The 13,990-nt window shown below is 37.1% G+C and overlaps 1 protein-coding gene and 1 pseudogene across 2 annotated transcripts; one reads left to right on the top strand and one right to left on the bottom strand.

Annotated features, from left to right (window-relative positions):
- Positions 1–1,542: 1,542 nt before the first annotated feature.
- On the bottom strand, positions 1,543–5,022 carry LOC137731967 (heat shock factor-binding protein). Its single transcript, XM_068471238.2, has 5 exons — positions 4,891–5,022; positions 2,923–2,970; positions 2,488–2,511; positions 2,363–2,405; positions 1,543–1,902 (listed from the first exon to the last, which is right to left on the bottom strand). Exons 1-5 carry the CDS (start codon positions 4,891–4,893, stop codon positions 1,754–1,756), a joined length of 267 nt encoding a protein of 88 aa, XP_068327339.2. The 5' UTR covers positions 4,894–5,022; the 3' UTR covers positions 1,543–1,753.
- Positions 5,023–11,317: 6,295 nt separating this feature from the next.
- Positions 11,318–13,257, top strand: LOC137730926 (xyloglucan 6-xylosyltransferase 2 pseudogene; annotated as a pseudogene). Its single transcript, XR_015957865.1, has one exon. The product of XR_015957865.1 is annotated as a xyloglucan 6-xylosyltransferase 2 pseudogene (transcript).
- Positions 13,258–13,990: the final 733 nt, after the last annotated feature.

Below are 13,990 nucleotides of genomic sequence, written 5' to 3'. Positions count from 1 at the left end.
TGACTTCATTTATTCATCTAGTTAGTTATCAAGAGAAATGTTTTCTTTCGAAAACAAACAAACAAACATTTGATATAAGCAACTGCTATCAATACTCTAAAATAGCTATTCTGTATTTTGGACTATTAATGACAGCTCTTTTTATACGTTAAATTTCAAAAGTAGGACAACAACTGGACGATGTGATTTCAGTGCTCAGTAGTACTGAAGGATGTTTTAGCCATTAAATTTGATTTTCACGACTGTTTAATATTTATTTTCAATCTTAATCATTCAAGTATCATATCAATTAATTATACGTTCCATTGAAGAAAACTGGATCACAATTAAAATTGTTATTGTCAAAGCATTAATCATATGATGATAGTGTTTGCCAACGGTCACAAAGCCAGCGCATTCTAATTGGCATTTTAATACGATGGTATGGAAAGGAAAAGGATACGCCCCGGATCCTAGGAATCCGTGATCTCATCCGTTCATCGTATATTATATGGTTAATTTTTGTTACGTACTATTTATATTTAATTTTAAATTTTAAAATGATTTATAACCACACGATGTACGATGAATGGATGAGATCATGAAATCCATAAGAAAATAATCCTCGCCGGATCCTTTTCCGTATGAAAATCTCATTGCCATCCACATGCAGTAAAGCACTCGAGGGAGGTCGAACTCGGTGACAGTGAGAGCACACAATTGTCAATTATGGCGATGTTTTAAGCCTTTTGTGAGATGCAATACAATCTAATCAAATCGACACCTCATATGTCTTTGTCGCATTAGCCTTCCATAAACCACTATAAGCATCAGAGGAAATTGTAGCAATGATGCTTTAACTTTAACTCAATTAGAGTAATGGTCTATCAACTAAAAATTATTAACTATTAGTCTCTTAACTCCTTAAAATGTGCAGTTATGGTCATTTTCATCAACACCCTTAGAACTTTCGTCAAAATGAGCCGTGTTGGAAGAATTATTGCTACAATTGGGTTCAGGGAACATTGCTTCAATTGGATTAAAGTTGAGGGACCATTTCTCCAATTGGATTAAAATTAAGGAATCATTTTACAATTTTTTCATTTAGTTTTTCATATTTGCCCCTTGATTCTAACCTAAAGTGCGTGGCACATAACTCATTTTGATGGAAGTTTTGACGAAGTTGACGAAAAATACTGTAGCTATACGTTTAGTTGAGTTGATAGACCAATAGTCATGAAATTTTAGTCGATGACCTATTGCTCCAATTGGATTAAAATTGAAGAACCATTACTACAATTTTCTCTAAGGATCAACATTTGGGAATCAGGACCACAACAATCAATTACGTTATGGTGGAATAGTTAAAACCCAAGATTACATTATTCGTTTAAAATACCGTACGCACCACATTTGGACAAGTCCTACAAGTTGTGTGATAAAATAGGATACTCCAATAGTATTATAATAAAGGGGATTCGATCGTGTGAAGCACAACTAGGTAAGTCCTAAGAATTACGCTAGACACCTCAAGCCAGGCCTTTCAAATATAAATGGGGAAAATTCAGGCAAACTAACCAGTAATTCGAAATTTGAAGACGGACAGAAAATGAGAATCATTTGGTCTTGTTCACAAATCCATGGAGTATAGATCTGCTCCGAGATATCATCTATACAGGATAGTTTCGAACCAAAAACAACAAAACGAACACTCAAAATCAGGCGGTAAACACATCATATCGATTAAAACAAGTACTAACACAGCATGACATAGTTACTCCTTGGCTGAATCATCCGCTGACTTGGGCTCTATATTTGGCTTCGACGAGGCTGAAGGAGATGGTGATACTTCCACTCCAATCTCAGCTCTGAGGTCATTGATGCTCTGCTCCAGCTCGTCGATCCTGCTGCCCATCTCATCAAGTGCATCAAGGTCAAGGAAACAAGAACCAGCTTAATCCAAAGCAATGCGATCTACGAAGTTAAAAGTCCCGCGCAATGCACATAGAATAAATCCAATGTGATAAACAAATAGATAAGGGTCAAACGGACATGCTTCCCACAACAATTAAAAGAACACATCTAACCTTATTAATCAAGTCTAAATATGACAGGTATCACCAATCACAAAGTCCACCAACTGAAGAATTTGACAGAAAACACGAAAGATGATTGGATTAATCATAATCTATAACATTCCTCAAGATTCTTATGTGATGTTCTCATACGCTAAATCTAGGACAGCCAAACGGACCAAATTCAAATGCCAGCACCAACTTAATAATTTTGCTCTCTAATATCATATAACAAAGCTACAATAAAATACTTCGTAAAATCAGTGTAGAATAATATCAATTTTGAAATTAGTAAGCAAAAAGGATATTCTTTGTAATGATGGAGTCGGACATTGTCTGGAACCTGGATTGCTGCAAATCTCAAAACATAAGCCACACAGTCCATTGAACTTCATTTCAAATAAAAAACGTCACAAACGAATAACAAACTCACCATCTGTTGAAGAAGATTTTGTACCTGAAAAAAACAAACGAAAGCTTAAGCAAAGGGTGGGACTTCGATTGCAGTATAAAATTCTGCTATCATACTACTACACAAATGGATTGACAATATTAATGTACACATATGGCCATCAAAGCCACCAAGTATACGGAGTAAACGCAATAATTGAGAAACAAAAAAAAAAACCCTCTTAGCATTGTCACATATGATAGTTTTATGAATAGTGGGAAAACCAACAAATTAATCATATTAACTAACTGAAAATATCTTCATCATTCAATTCTAAATATATTTCTGCCGTCAAGATTCCCATTACTTAGAGCCACATACTCATCAGCCTCAACATGCTCAATACTCGTCCATATGGGCAATAGAAGTAGTACAAACTAACATGAATAAACAAAAGACAGTAGAACCAGAACTCACAAAAGCAGTCATATCAGCAGTGCTTTGTTTTGGGTCATCCGTATCATCCTGCCAAAAAGAAATGGATGAGCTACTTCACCAAATTGTCATCAATAGTATAACAATTGTACATATTATGGTGCTAAATTAGAGTAAACATATAGTCAGTTCATATGAAAGGGATTTTATCAGGAAGAAACCATTCTCAGCAGATAAATGTTAAGGGACTGTAGTTTAACTGCTTCTATTTTGACCCCGAAAGGCAACAAAAGGGCTGCATGGTATGGGCTCTTTTATGCCCAACTGGACCTGTCACTAACATGTAAGCCTAAATCTCGCTCCAAACACACCCTCACATTATATATTGTGCACATTATATTTCATCTTCATCCAACAAGTTTACGAATGTGACCTTGACATCCCATGTACCAAAAGAAAGATGAGCTAAACTCCACCTTTGTATAACATTCCGAAATTCACCAAAGACACACATGTTCCAAAATCTCCATCAACCAAAGAATACAATTGTGTACCGAAACTCGTACAAAGAATATTGAAATTCTTACCAACATGAATATCAATGCATTCATCTTTAACCATAACATGGTAAAAGTACATGTTTCATGGCTCTCTAATCCTTACTCAACTCCACCCTTGTATAACATTTCAAAATTCACCAAAGACACACATGCTCCAAATCTCCATCAACCAAAGAATACATTTGTGTACTCAAAATCTTACAAAGAATATTGAAATTCTAAACAACATGCATATCAATGCAATTGTCTTTAACTATAACATGGTAAAAGTACTTGTTTCACGGTTCTCTAGTCCTTATGTGTCAAGCTTCCACAATGAACATCCATTATTTTCTCCATACACATGCATGCATTATGAATAAGTTTGCAAAATCTATTACACTCTCAGGATGACAATGGTGTATCTCAAGCCACTGACCCACACCATTGTAGGGTCATCCAGCCTTTACCAGATCCTCCTTGCTAAAGTAGTTAAAGACATGTGTGCAAGACACTACTGAGCTTCTCTCGTTATTTTTACCCCCACTTAGGGGTGGTTTGGTATTGTTGTGCTTTGAAAAAAAAATACTTCTGCTGTGCTATGAGAATAAGCTCATTTTTGCTGCTTCACGTTTTCAACTTTTTTTCACTCAAAATTGTGAAAATAAGTTGTTTTTAAGTGTTTACCAAACAACTTTTTGAGCTTAGCTTTTTTTGATACCTACTTTTTATAAAAGCACCTCAGTACCAAACCAGTACTTAACAAGTCTTCTACTAGTTACAATTCAATGAATACCCGATAAGCTAGTAAGATTGACACAAAACCCAAACGATCCAACAAAACACCATATAGTAGTAGGTTCCTATAGTTAAGCACTACCATATTATTTCAATTTAACATTGTAATTTCACATCATCAAGGAATGCCAAATGTATGTTTGATGAACTGATAGTGGGCAGCAGAAAGTGAATTTCATCACAGCATATAGACATGCTAGCGAAAAACGAAGTACAAATTGGAGCATAACAAAAAGAGAAAATAATCAGAAGCATAACATCAGTGCTGCTTCCAAGACCCCCTTTCCAGGACTGGAATTGCTATACTATACAAAATGAATCTTCAAATTAAAGATTTCAGAAACAATGCAGATATTTCAAAACACATCAAAATTTATTATCTTCACTAATTTTCTCGAATTTTCTCAGCAACCAAACAGAATACTGAATAAGAAACAAAAAAGACTCGAAGAAATCGAAAATATTCAAGTTTCAAGGCAGTGAAACAGCACAAACTTACTAAAATTAAAATATACAGTATCGAATAACAGATCGGAGTTAATTAGCAAGGTACGTTCTTGTAAATAATAATATAATTTTCAAAACCCTAAGGGATTCAATCTGCATATGATCAAAATCAGTGAAAAATACACAATTCGTGGGGATAAAATTTGACCAGTAAAAGGGAAATTACCATGTTCGAAGGCTCTGTTGCGAAGGTTTGGAGACCCTCGGTTGTGCAGTGCAGTGCAGTGGGTATAAGAGGAAGGTGTGTATATTGTGTGGCGGTATTTGGTTGCAACTTGGAGGAGGAGGGGAACTGGAACACAAGCCTTGTGAAGCTATCAAATTACCATTTTGTCCCTACTGCTTATTATCCAGTTTCTTTTTTATTTATCCGGGGACGAATTTTACTACTGATATTTTTCTCATTTGTTTTAGTAAAAATAGCAAAGAAAAAGAAAAGCAAAAAGTTTTATGCTCACGTGAAAATAACCATTTTAATTCAAGTAAATGTAGTTATTTATTACTACGGTCTAGTAATATTTCTCTTCACTTACAAGTGAGATGTCTTAAATTCAATTTTTGTCAAATGACGAATTTGAACCACATTTTTGCTAGCTCATTGTGAGACTAAGCCCATCTCATCCCCTTAGTGTAAATAATATCGTTTGTTCAAAAAAAAAAAAAAACTCCAGTAAATGTATGGGAGTTTCTTCAATAAGTATTTTTATATAGGCTGACGTAGGGGTGAGTTCATTGTCATTCGGTTCGGTTCAATTTTCTTTCGGTCTTTTTTTCGATTTGGTTTTATTCGGTTCGGTTTCGTACAGTTTCAGTTTTTTTTTGTTTTATAAACCTTGATCTTTTTTAATATGGAATTTAGAAAAGAGGTTTGTATTAGTAGACTAATAATAAGAAAATAGGGAAAGTGGGAATGTGGGAAGGTAGTTGTACACATACAAGATCATATAAACCAAATATATTATATCAACAACCTCAATTGCAAAGAAAAATGATTACCGTATCCATTCAAAAAGCAAACAAATAGAGAAACTTTTCCAAAACTTTCCTTTATAACCAATGAAATATTCTCCCTAATTGAACCAAGTATGCTCCTTGAAAAAGCCCTAGGCTTAGTTTCAAACTTGGCAACAAAGTTTCACAAAAGAAACATCATGGGCATACATTCATAAAGTGTAAAAGGATTCAGTTTGGTTCGGTTCAATTCGATTTCTGAACCTCCAAAACATCGGTTTTTTATTTTCGGTTCGGTGTTTAGTCTCCTTTTTTTTTCTTTTTTCAGTATTTTGAACCCACCCTTAGGCTGATGTATGGAATTATTTAATTCAAAATGCATAGAGTAAAGTAGAAACCACTTATGCTAATAAGTGCTTCTACTAGAAATGCGTTTTACTATAAACATGTTAGGAAAAAAATAAAATAAAAACCTAAATGCTTCCCAAAAGTACTTTTTCCATAAAACGCTTATAGGTCCTAAAATCACGTTTAAACTTTTATATCAAACATAATCAACAACCCTTTGGTTGTAGGAAATTAATTTTAGCCCCGTGAATGCAATCTCAAACCTGCCCTCATTGTTCTCCACGTTCCTCATGGGACTCTCAGCATGGCTTGTTTGGGCCGACGGCGGATTCCATGCACAGTCCAATGCATTGCTCAAAATTCATTGACCATTTTGTGGGATCCTGTTGTGCTCCGGATTGGGGCTGCTTGGGTTGGACAATTCCTTTGTTTGGTGCATTTTGGAGTTCTTTTCGTCTGCTAAAAAGTACTTTCGGCGTGTGAATCCATTTGACAAGGATCTTGTAAAACCTTGGTCGGCTTGGGTGGCCTATCTTGCCCTTGTTACTTGTAAGCTTGTGTGTCTTGGATTTTGATTTGTACACACCAAATTATGAACATGGTTAGGTTTTAGGATCTTGGGGAAGAAATCTTGTCATGAATCGTCGTATATAAATACGCAGTTGGCTTAATTACGCGATACAATGGGAAGAATTCTATGGTGCCCTCGGGAAGATATCTTGTCCAAAATCGTCGTATACAAGAAAGCTAGTCGCGTAATCTTTTATATGCTAGTCGCTTAAACTTTGTTAAATACATGTTGTATACAATGGTTGTATGCAATAATATAACTATCCTAAGAGGTGTGAAACAACATATATACAAATTTGTTTATTTATTATAGTTTGCAACACAACAAAGTATAAACTTTGTTTTAATAAAAGTTGGTGCTCCGAAGTATGCAATACTCTAAAGTTTTTAACCATTAGTTTTTCGGTGTGTTGTCCACACACTAATTTTTACTATCTACACAAATTTTTGTCATTTGGATATCTTTAATTCATCTGATCTAACGATCGAAAATTGAGAGAATTGTGCGATAGAACCATCCTCACTTTTATGAGAACATGTACTCTAATATTTGTCCATATTTTTTTTTTTATGAAATTATCAATGTTGTAAGTAAAATTTTTGGAAGAAAATTTAAAGGTTTTCTGTACGTCGATGCCATAGCTCGCTTCCTCAAACAGAGTACAAGAACGTCTTTTTATTAGAATAATTCAGACGCAGTAGCTTCGATCTTAAAACCACATTAAGAAACGAAGTGATGTGACAACTAATTCAATTCATAGCTCAGGACATTAAAAATATATTAATGCTAACCCAAAACTCCCATGCTCAGTTCCTTATTTTCAATAGGGGTGTGTGGATAAATTATTTCTTATACATCCCTTGTTCATTTATATCCGTTGATTTTCTTTAATTCATCCGATCCGATGGTCGAAAATTAAAAGAGTGTGTGAGAAGTAAAATAAGATGTGTGGATATCACACCCCTTTTCAATATTGGGGATATATAAATGGAACACATCCGTGACATTATTTTTCTACATAATTTTTTACAAAGGTTTTGTGTGCCTTATTCCGTAAATTTATTTTAATGACCCGAGTCATTTATATTTTAAAACAATATTCATAGATCATTCTTGAAAGAAAAAAAAAGACAAATCTAAAATAATTAAAATATTCATTTGCGATGAAGAAAATTAACGAATTCGGTCCTACAAAAAAAAAAAAAACCTAAATCCTTAATCCAACAATTATATGATTTCAAACTTGTGTGATTTTTCGTAGACCTAATCTTTAAAAAATGACTTAAAAGATAAATGGTTTGGATCGTTTAAATACATTATGGAGTGAGCCTTACAAAATATTTGTAAGAAATTGTGTAAAAAAGGTAGTGTCACAGATCTATTCTCATGTATATAAAATATATTTGGAATGTTATTTTTCCGATATTGTGTGTACCCTCACATGAGCTTTCTACATCCAATGCCAACAGATCTCTCAATATAACAAAAGACATGAATTGAGTAAAAAGATTAGTGAAGAGAAAAGATGATTAAAGAGTGCCAACTCTTAATAACAGGTAATAAGAAACTTCCACTATAATTTATTTAATTATTTTATTGCATTACTTTATACTATTTTATATTATACAAGAATTTTGCATACAGACGTCGAGGTTGAATTAAAAAAATAAAATCCAATCACCAAAACAATTCAATGCTTGCAAGACTAGAATTATCTTAATTATCTAAGTTAGAAGAGTACATTTTTACTCACCATTATTTAGTGTGATGTATATTCATATTCTATTTATCATCGTTAGATGAATTTGAATTTTAAGATTTGTTCATATCCACTACACGAATATCGAAATTCAAACTTATCTAATAATAATAAGTAGAATGATAAGTATATACCACAATAAATGACGGTGAGCAAAAATACTTAGGTTAGAAAGTGAGTGAAGTCGCGTAGTGCTTGGCAGCTGCCACATGTAGATTTGCAATGGAATAAAGAATTATCATTGTGAAAACTCGGTTTTGTCTTGATTAAGTTGGGTGGAGGGCAGGCCGTGTATTTCTCACATCAAACACATATTAGCTGTTAACTCGTATTATTAGCTGTTATTAGAACGACACACGCGGACATCCATGTGATGTGATGTGATGTGATCAATCTATATATCTACGTGAGAAGAGGATTTTTTTCCAAATCCACTTCCTAGCAAATCTTATTTTAATCGTTCGTCGTACATTGTACAATTAGTTTTTGTCAGATATTATTTGTGTTAAATTTTAAATAGAATAAATTAAATAATTTCTGATCGCAAGATACATAATGAATAACTAAGATATGAGAATCTCTTAGATCTCCACAAAATGAATCCGAATACGATCCAATTCCATCTACGTGAAGTCAAGCTCAAATGGCTCACAACACATGGTTTGGTTTTCTTCACTTAATTTGGAGTTTGATTTGCATCGCATTACGTCAAACTGTCAATTGAACCCTCGTGATCTCTACGTAAACAAATGTGGCCTCATGATTTCTTTCGCTGGGTCTCGTTTCCGTGGTTGCTTGCAAGATTTTAAATAACGGATATTTCTTGTGGTTGCATACGAGATTTTAAATAACAGATATTTTGAGTGGTTACATGCAAGGTTTTAAATAGTGGATATTTTCGAAAGATATTTTTTATATTTTATAAAAGCATACCATTATACTAAAAAACATATAATATATTCATCTATTGAAATATGAACCTAAAAAATGTGTATTGTTCTATTAAAACATATAGTATTCAAATCACCAAAACGGAAAATAGAGCGTTTTATTTTTGCTCAGCACCTAACAAAAGTAAGAAAAATATGAAATTATTGTTAGATTTAATTAATAACCACGCCAAAAGTGGAAGTGCATTTAATTGTTAGATTTAATGCAACTCGTGAAATCAATAATGATCACCCAATTTTTCTGATATCAAGCTCAAATATTACCCGTCACTTTTTGATGCTTCTCTTTTGATAAACTTAATTGATGGCAATTTTTTAGGTACTATATAGTGGTTTTTCTTATATATGTACTAACATTTACCTATACACTTTATGTGATATCCCACATCGCCCAGAGGAGTGATACTTAAATGTATATTTCCATCTCTACCTAATACGAGGTATTTTGGGAGCTCACTGGCTTCCGGTTCCGTAGGAACTCCGAAGTTAAGCGAGAAAGGGGGCTAGAGCAATCCCATGATGGGTGACCCACTGGGAAGTTGCTCGTGAGTTCCCAAAAACAAAACCGTGAGGGAATGGTAAGCCCAAAGCGGACAATATCGTGCTACGGTGGTGGAGCGGGCCCGGGAAGTGGTCCCCCCCGGGCCAGGATGTGACAATTTGGTATCAGAGCCTAACCCTGGCTGCGTGTGTGCCTATGAGGACGTCGGGCCCCTAAGGGGGTGGATTATAACATCCCACATCGCCCAGGGGAGTGATCCTTAAATGTATATTCCCATCCCTACCTAGCATGAGGCCTTTTGGGAGCTCACTGGCTTCGGGTTCCGTAGGAACTCCGAAGTTAAGTGAGAAGAGGGCTAGAGCAATCCCATGATGGGTGACCCACTGGGAAGTTGCTCGTGAGTTCCCAAAAACAAAACCGTGAGGGAATGGTAAGCCCAAAGCAGACAATATCGTGCTATGGTGGTGGAGCGGGCCCGGGAAGTAATTTGCCCCGGGCCGGGATGTGACACTTTATGTGTATGAACACATTTTTTTTTTTTTAGAAAATGAGAAGGGGTGAGAGAGAGAGAGAGAGAGAATGTGGGGGAGTGAGAGGTTTTTATTTTATTTTTTATTTTATTATTATATATATATATGTTGTAGGTATTTTAACATTACCTGTAGGTGAGTTTTCAATAAAAAAAAAAGTAAAATTTGGACCTGTGAAATTACATTATTGCCCATCATTTTTTTTTGCGTGATAGAAGACTAATTTGTCTTTTCATCCTCTTTTGGTTGGCAAAGAGAGTTTTATTAATTAGTAGAGATATACTACATTGTTGAAAAATGGGAATGAAATACGATTTATGACACACCCCGACCGAAATCAAGGCGTGCTGACCATTACGTGAGAGTGACGTAGCCACGTGCACAGTGCGGAAATATAAATAATAATAGAAAAGTGAATAAATAAAAAACCAAAGTACTAGATACCCAACCCGAAATGTCCACTAGGATCCCGAATCGAACTGCGCTGGACGACACCAGGAAGGTGATGAAGCCATAAAGTGTGGTAGACATAATCAGAGCACAAAAAGCCTAAGTGCAGTCCAGCGCAGCTCGATTCGGGATTCTAGTGGACATTCCTGATCGGGATGTGTCAATTTAAATCACAATATGAGTTGATCATAATAATTTAATATAAAACTCGTTAAACATAAGACATCTTAAGTGGAAAACAACTTATTACATGATATAAATATTAATTAAATTCCTATCATTAAAGTAAACAAAAAAATCATTGGAACTTTATCTCTAGACGTAACGATCCGGTTTGATTATAATATTGACACAAATATTAAAGAGTATATTTAGAGTTTCTTAATTCCAAAAAACTCAAACACAACATAAAAGATTAATTTGGCCAAACTAATTTTCATCGTACAAGTGGATCTAAGGGTGAGAAATGCACGAGAATAACCAAACTCAAAGGAACACAACGGCGCTCCAAAGATACAAAAACTCCATTTCTCATGAAAATGTAAAAGCTTCGCGAATTAGAATGTGGATTTTTACACACAGAATGTTGAATACGAGTCCCGACCAAGTCGACCGCAGAGTATTTTTCCCTCCAACGTGATGACGTGCGAGAAGAGCGTAAATAAAACATTACAAATAATTTCAAAAAATAAGGAAACTTGTCAGAAGCAATACATTTCTGATATTCTTTCCCCCAGACGCGCACCGACGCTTGGTGCTTGTCGTTCTCACTAGTCACTTCTTTAAAAGCTCACCCCTCTAAACGCCCACCATTTCCCCCATATTTACAGTCCTAACCTCCATCAAAAGTACAAAATCCTGCGGGCTGAAAGCGAGCAGCCTCAAAAGCTCCAGTTTTTCCCCCGATCGACGTTCCAGTTCAACTTGGGCGAGTCAGAATGCTGGACCGGTTCTTAGGGCCTCGCCGGGCCCGTCAGATCCAGAGGGCGCTGCGGCACGGAACGGTGACTTTTCTGTGCTTGTTCTTAACCGTCGTCGTCCTGCGCGGCACAATCGGCGCCGGGAAGTTCGGAACACCAGAGCAGGACTTCAACGATATCCGCGAACACTTCTACACTCACAACCGGCGCGTGGAGCCCCACCGAGTGCTCGAGGAAGCCACCCCCGAAACCAACCAAAAAGACGCCGACCCGGCCGGCCAGTCCAACAACTATGCCGAGTTCGACATATCCAAAATCCTCAAAGACGAACCGGCAACCGACGACGAGAAGCGGGACCCGAACCAGCCCTACAGTCTCGGCCCCAAAATATCGGACTGGGACGAGCAGAGGTCCGATTGGCTGAAGAAAAACCCGGGCTTCCCTAATTTTGTCGGACCCAATAAGCCCCGGGTCCTGCTCGTAACCGGGTCGTCGCCCAAACCGTGTGAAAACCCGGTCGGCGACCACTACCTATTGAAATCGATCAAGAACAAAATCGACTACTGCCGCCTCCACGGGATCGAGGTATTTTATAATTTTGCCCTACTGGACGCGGAAATGGCCGGGTTTTGGGCCAAGCTGCCACTGATCCGGAAGCTCCTCCTGTCCCACCCGGAGGTGGAGTTCCTCTGGTGGATGGATTCCGACGCCATGTTCACCGACATGGCGTTCGAGGTCCCCTGGGAGCGATACAAGGATCACAATTTCGTTATGCACGGATGGAACGAGATGGTGTACGATGACAAGAACTGGATCGGATTGAACACCGGGTCGTTCCTGCTCAGAAATTGCCAGTGGTCGCTCGACATTCTGGACGTCTGGGCGCCGATGGGTCCGAAGGGGAAGATCCGGGACGAGGCGGGTAAGGTCCTAACCCGGGAGCTCAAAGGCCGACCCGTTTTCGAGGCGGACGATCAGTCCGCCATGGTTTATATATTAGCGAAAGGGAGGGACACTTGGGGGAAGAAGGTGTACTTGGAAAACGGGTATTATCTCCACGGTTATTGGGGGATTCTGGTGGACAAATACGAGGAGATGATTGAGAACCACCACCCGGGGCTGGGCGACCACCGGTGGCCGCTGGTGACGCATTTCGTCGGGTGCAAGCCGTGCGGGAAGTTCGGGGATTACCCGGTGGAGCGGTGCTTGAAGCAGATGGACCGGGCATATAATTTTGGGGATAATCAGGTGCTGCAGATGTACGGGTTCGAGCATAAGTCGCTGGGGAGTAGGAGAGTGAAGAGGGTGAGGAATGAGAGTAGTAATCCCCTGGAGGTGAAGGATAAGCTTGGATTGCTGCACCCTGCTTTCAAAGCTATCAAGCCATCATCATCATCTTCCTGATGCTTTTTTTTTTTGCTTAATTTTTGTTTTTGTTCTTTTAATATTTGTTGGGATTGAGTTAATAACACGGTTAATTTGTAATTCACTTTTGATGGTTTTTGTTAATTATTTTGTGTTAGAAGGAATTTTAAACTTTGAACTTTTGGTATCGGATTGATTCGTGTATTTTTAGGAGGAATGCATTTATAGAGATTATGTGAACGAAGTAGTGTTTGTCCGGTTTCGAGGAAATGCAGTGTCCTAAATCTAATAATTCACATGTTATAAGTGAGCGATGGGCAAATTTACACTTAAAAGAGTATAATGCAAACAAATGTACACCGTTATAGTGAGAATTTCTATGCAACATGAACGTTTTTGTGATAGCAATTCAAGTCAATGGCACACTGATATGGATTAGGCACAAAAGCCATCTTCTGTGTTGTAGGTTTGGTTGTGTCTTTTGATGTAGAGAGGTTGGGAGTTGGGTTTCAGTTTTTGGTGTTTGATAATGTATTACGAGCATAAAATATACACATTCGTTCTTGAATGAACTAGTAACACCATGTTGCAGTTTTACAGTTACGAACAAAATTTACCAAGTAAAAAATCTCTCTTGTTCAAAACACCAATTACTCTAATTTGCAACAAGTTCGTAACAATTTTACAGTGAGACAAAACAAAATTTACCAAATCGATAATCTCCCTTTTCAAAACACCAATTGCTTTAATTTTACGTGCTTAACTTTACTTATTCTAAGTTTTTGGGCTATCATTCCCGACCCGGCCCGATACAATGTGTTGTTTTAGTGGCGGTGGGTCCAGCCCACGGACATCCCTTGGGTCCACAACCGAATCCAACCGTCTCAGACACCCCACGTCATCACCAGCGCAATGAAGAC

This window comes from Pyrus communis, chromosome 16, assembly GCF_041283825.1.
Source record: "Pyrus communis isolate YQ-2024b chromosome 16, ASM4128382v1, whole genome shotgun sequence".
Classification (NCBI taxonomy): domain Eukaryota; kingdom Viridiplantae; phylum Streptophyta; class Magnoliopsida; order Rosales; family Rosaceae; genus Pyrus; species Pyrus communis.
The sequence above is the reverse complement of the archived record's forward strand: the minus strand, read 5'-3'. Positions and strand labels throughout refer to the sequence as shown.

Bases quoted from the DNA above. Each gene is read 5' to 3' on its own strand.
- LOC137731967 (XM_068471238.2), bottom strand. The intron at 2,512-2,922 runs GTGAGTTCTGGT...TGTTTTTTTCAG, and splicing joins CTGCTGATATGACTGCTTTT to GTACAAAATCTTCTTCAACA. The intron at 2,406-2,487 runs GTGAGTTTGTTA...TGAGATTTGCAG, and splicing joins AAAATCTTCTTCAACAGATG to CAATCCAGGTTCCAGACAAT.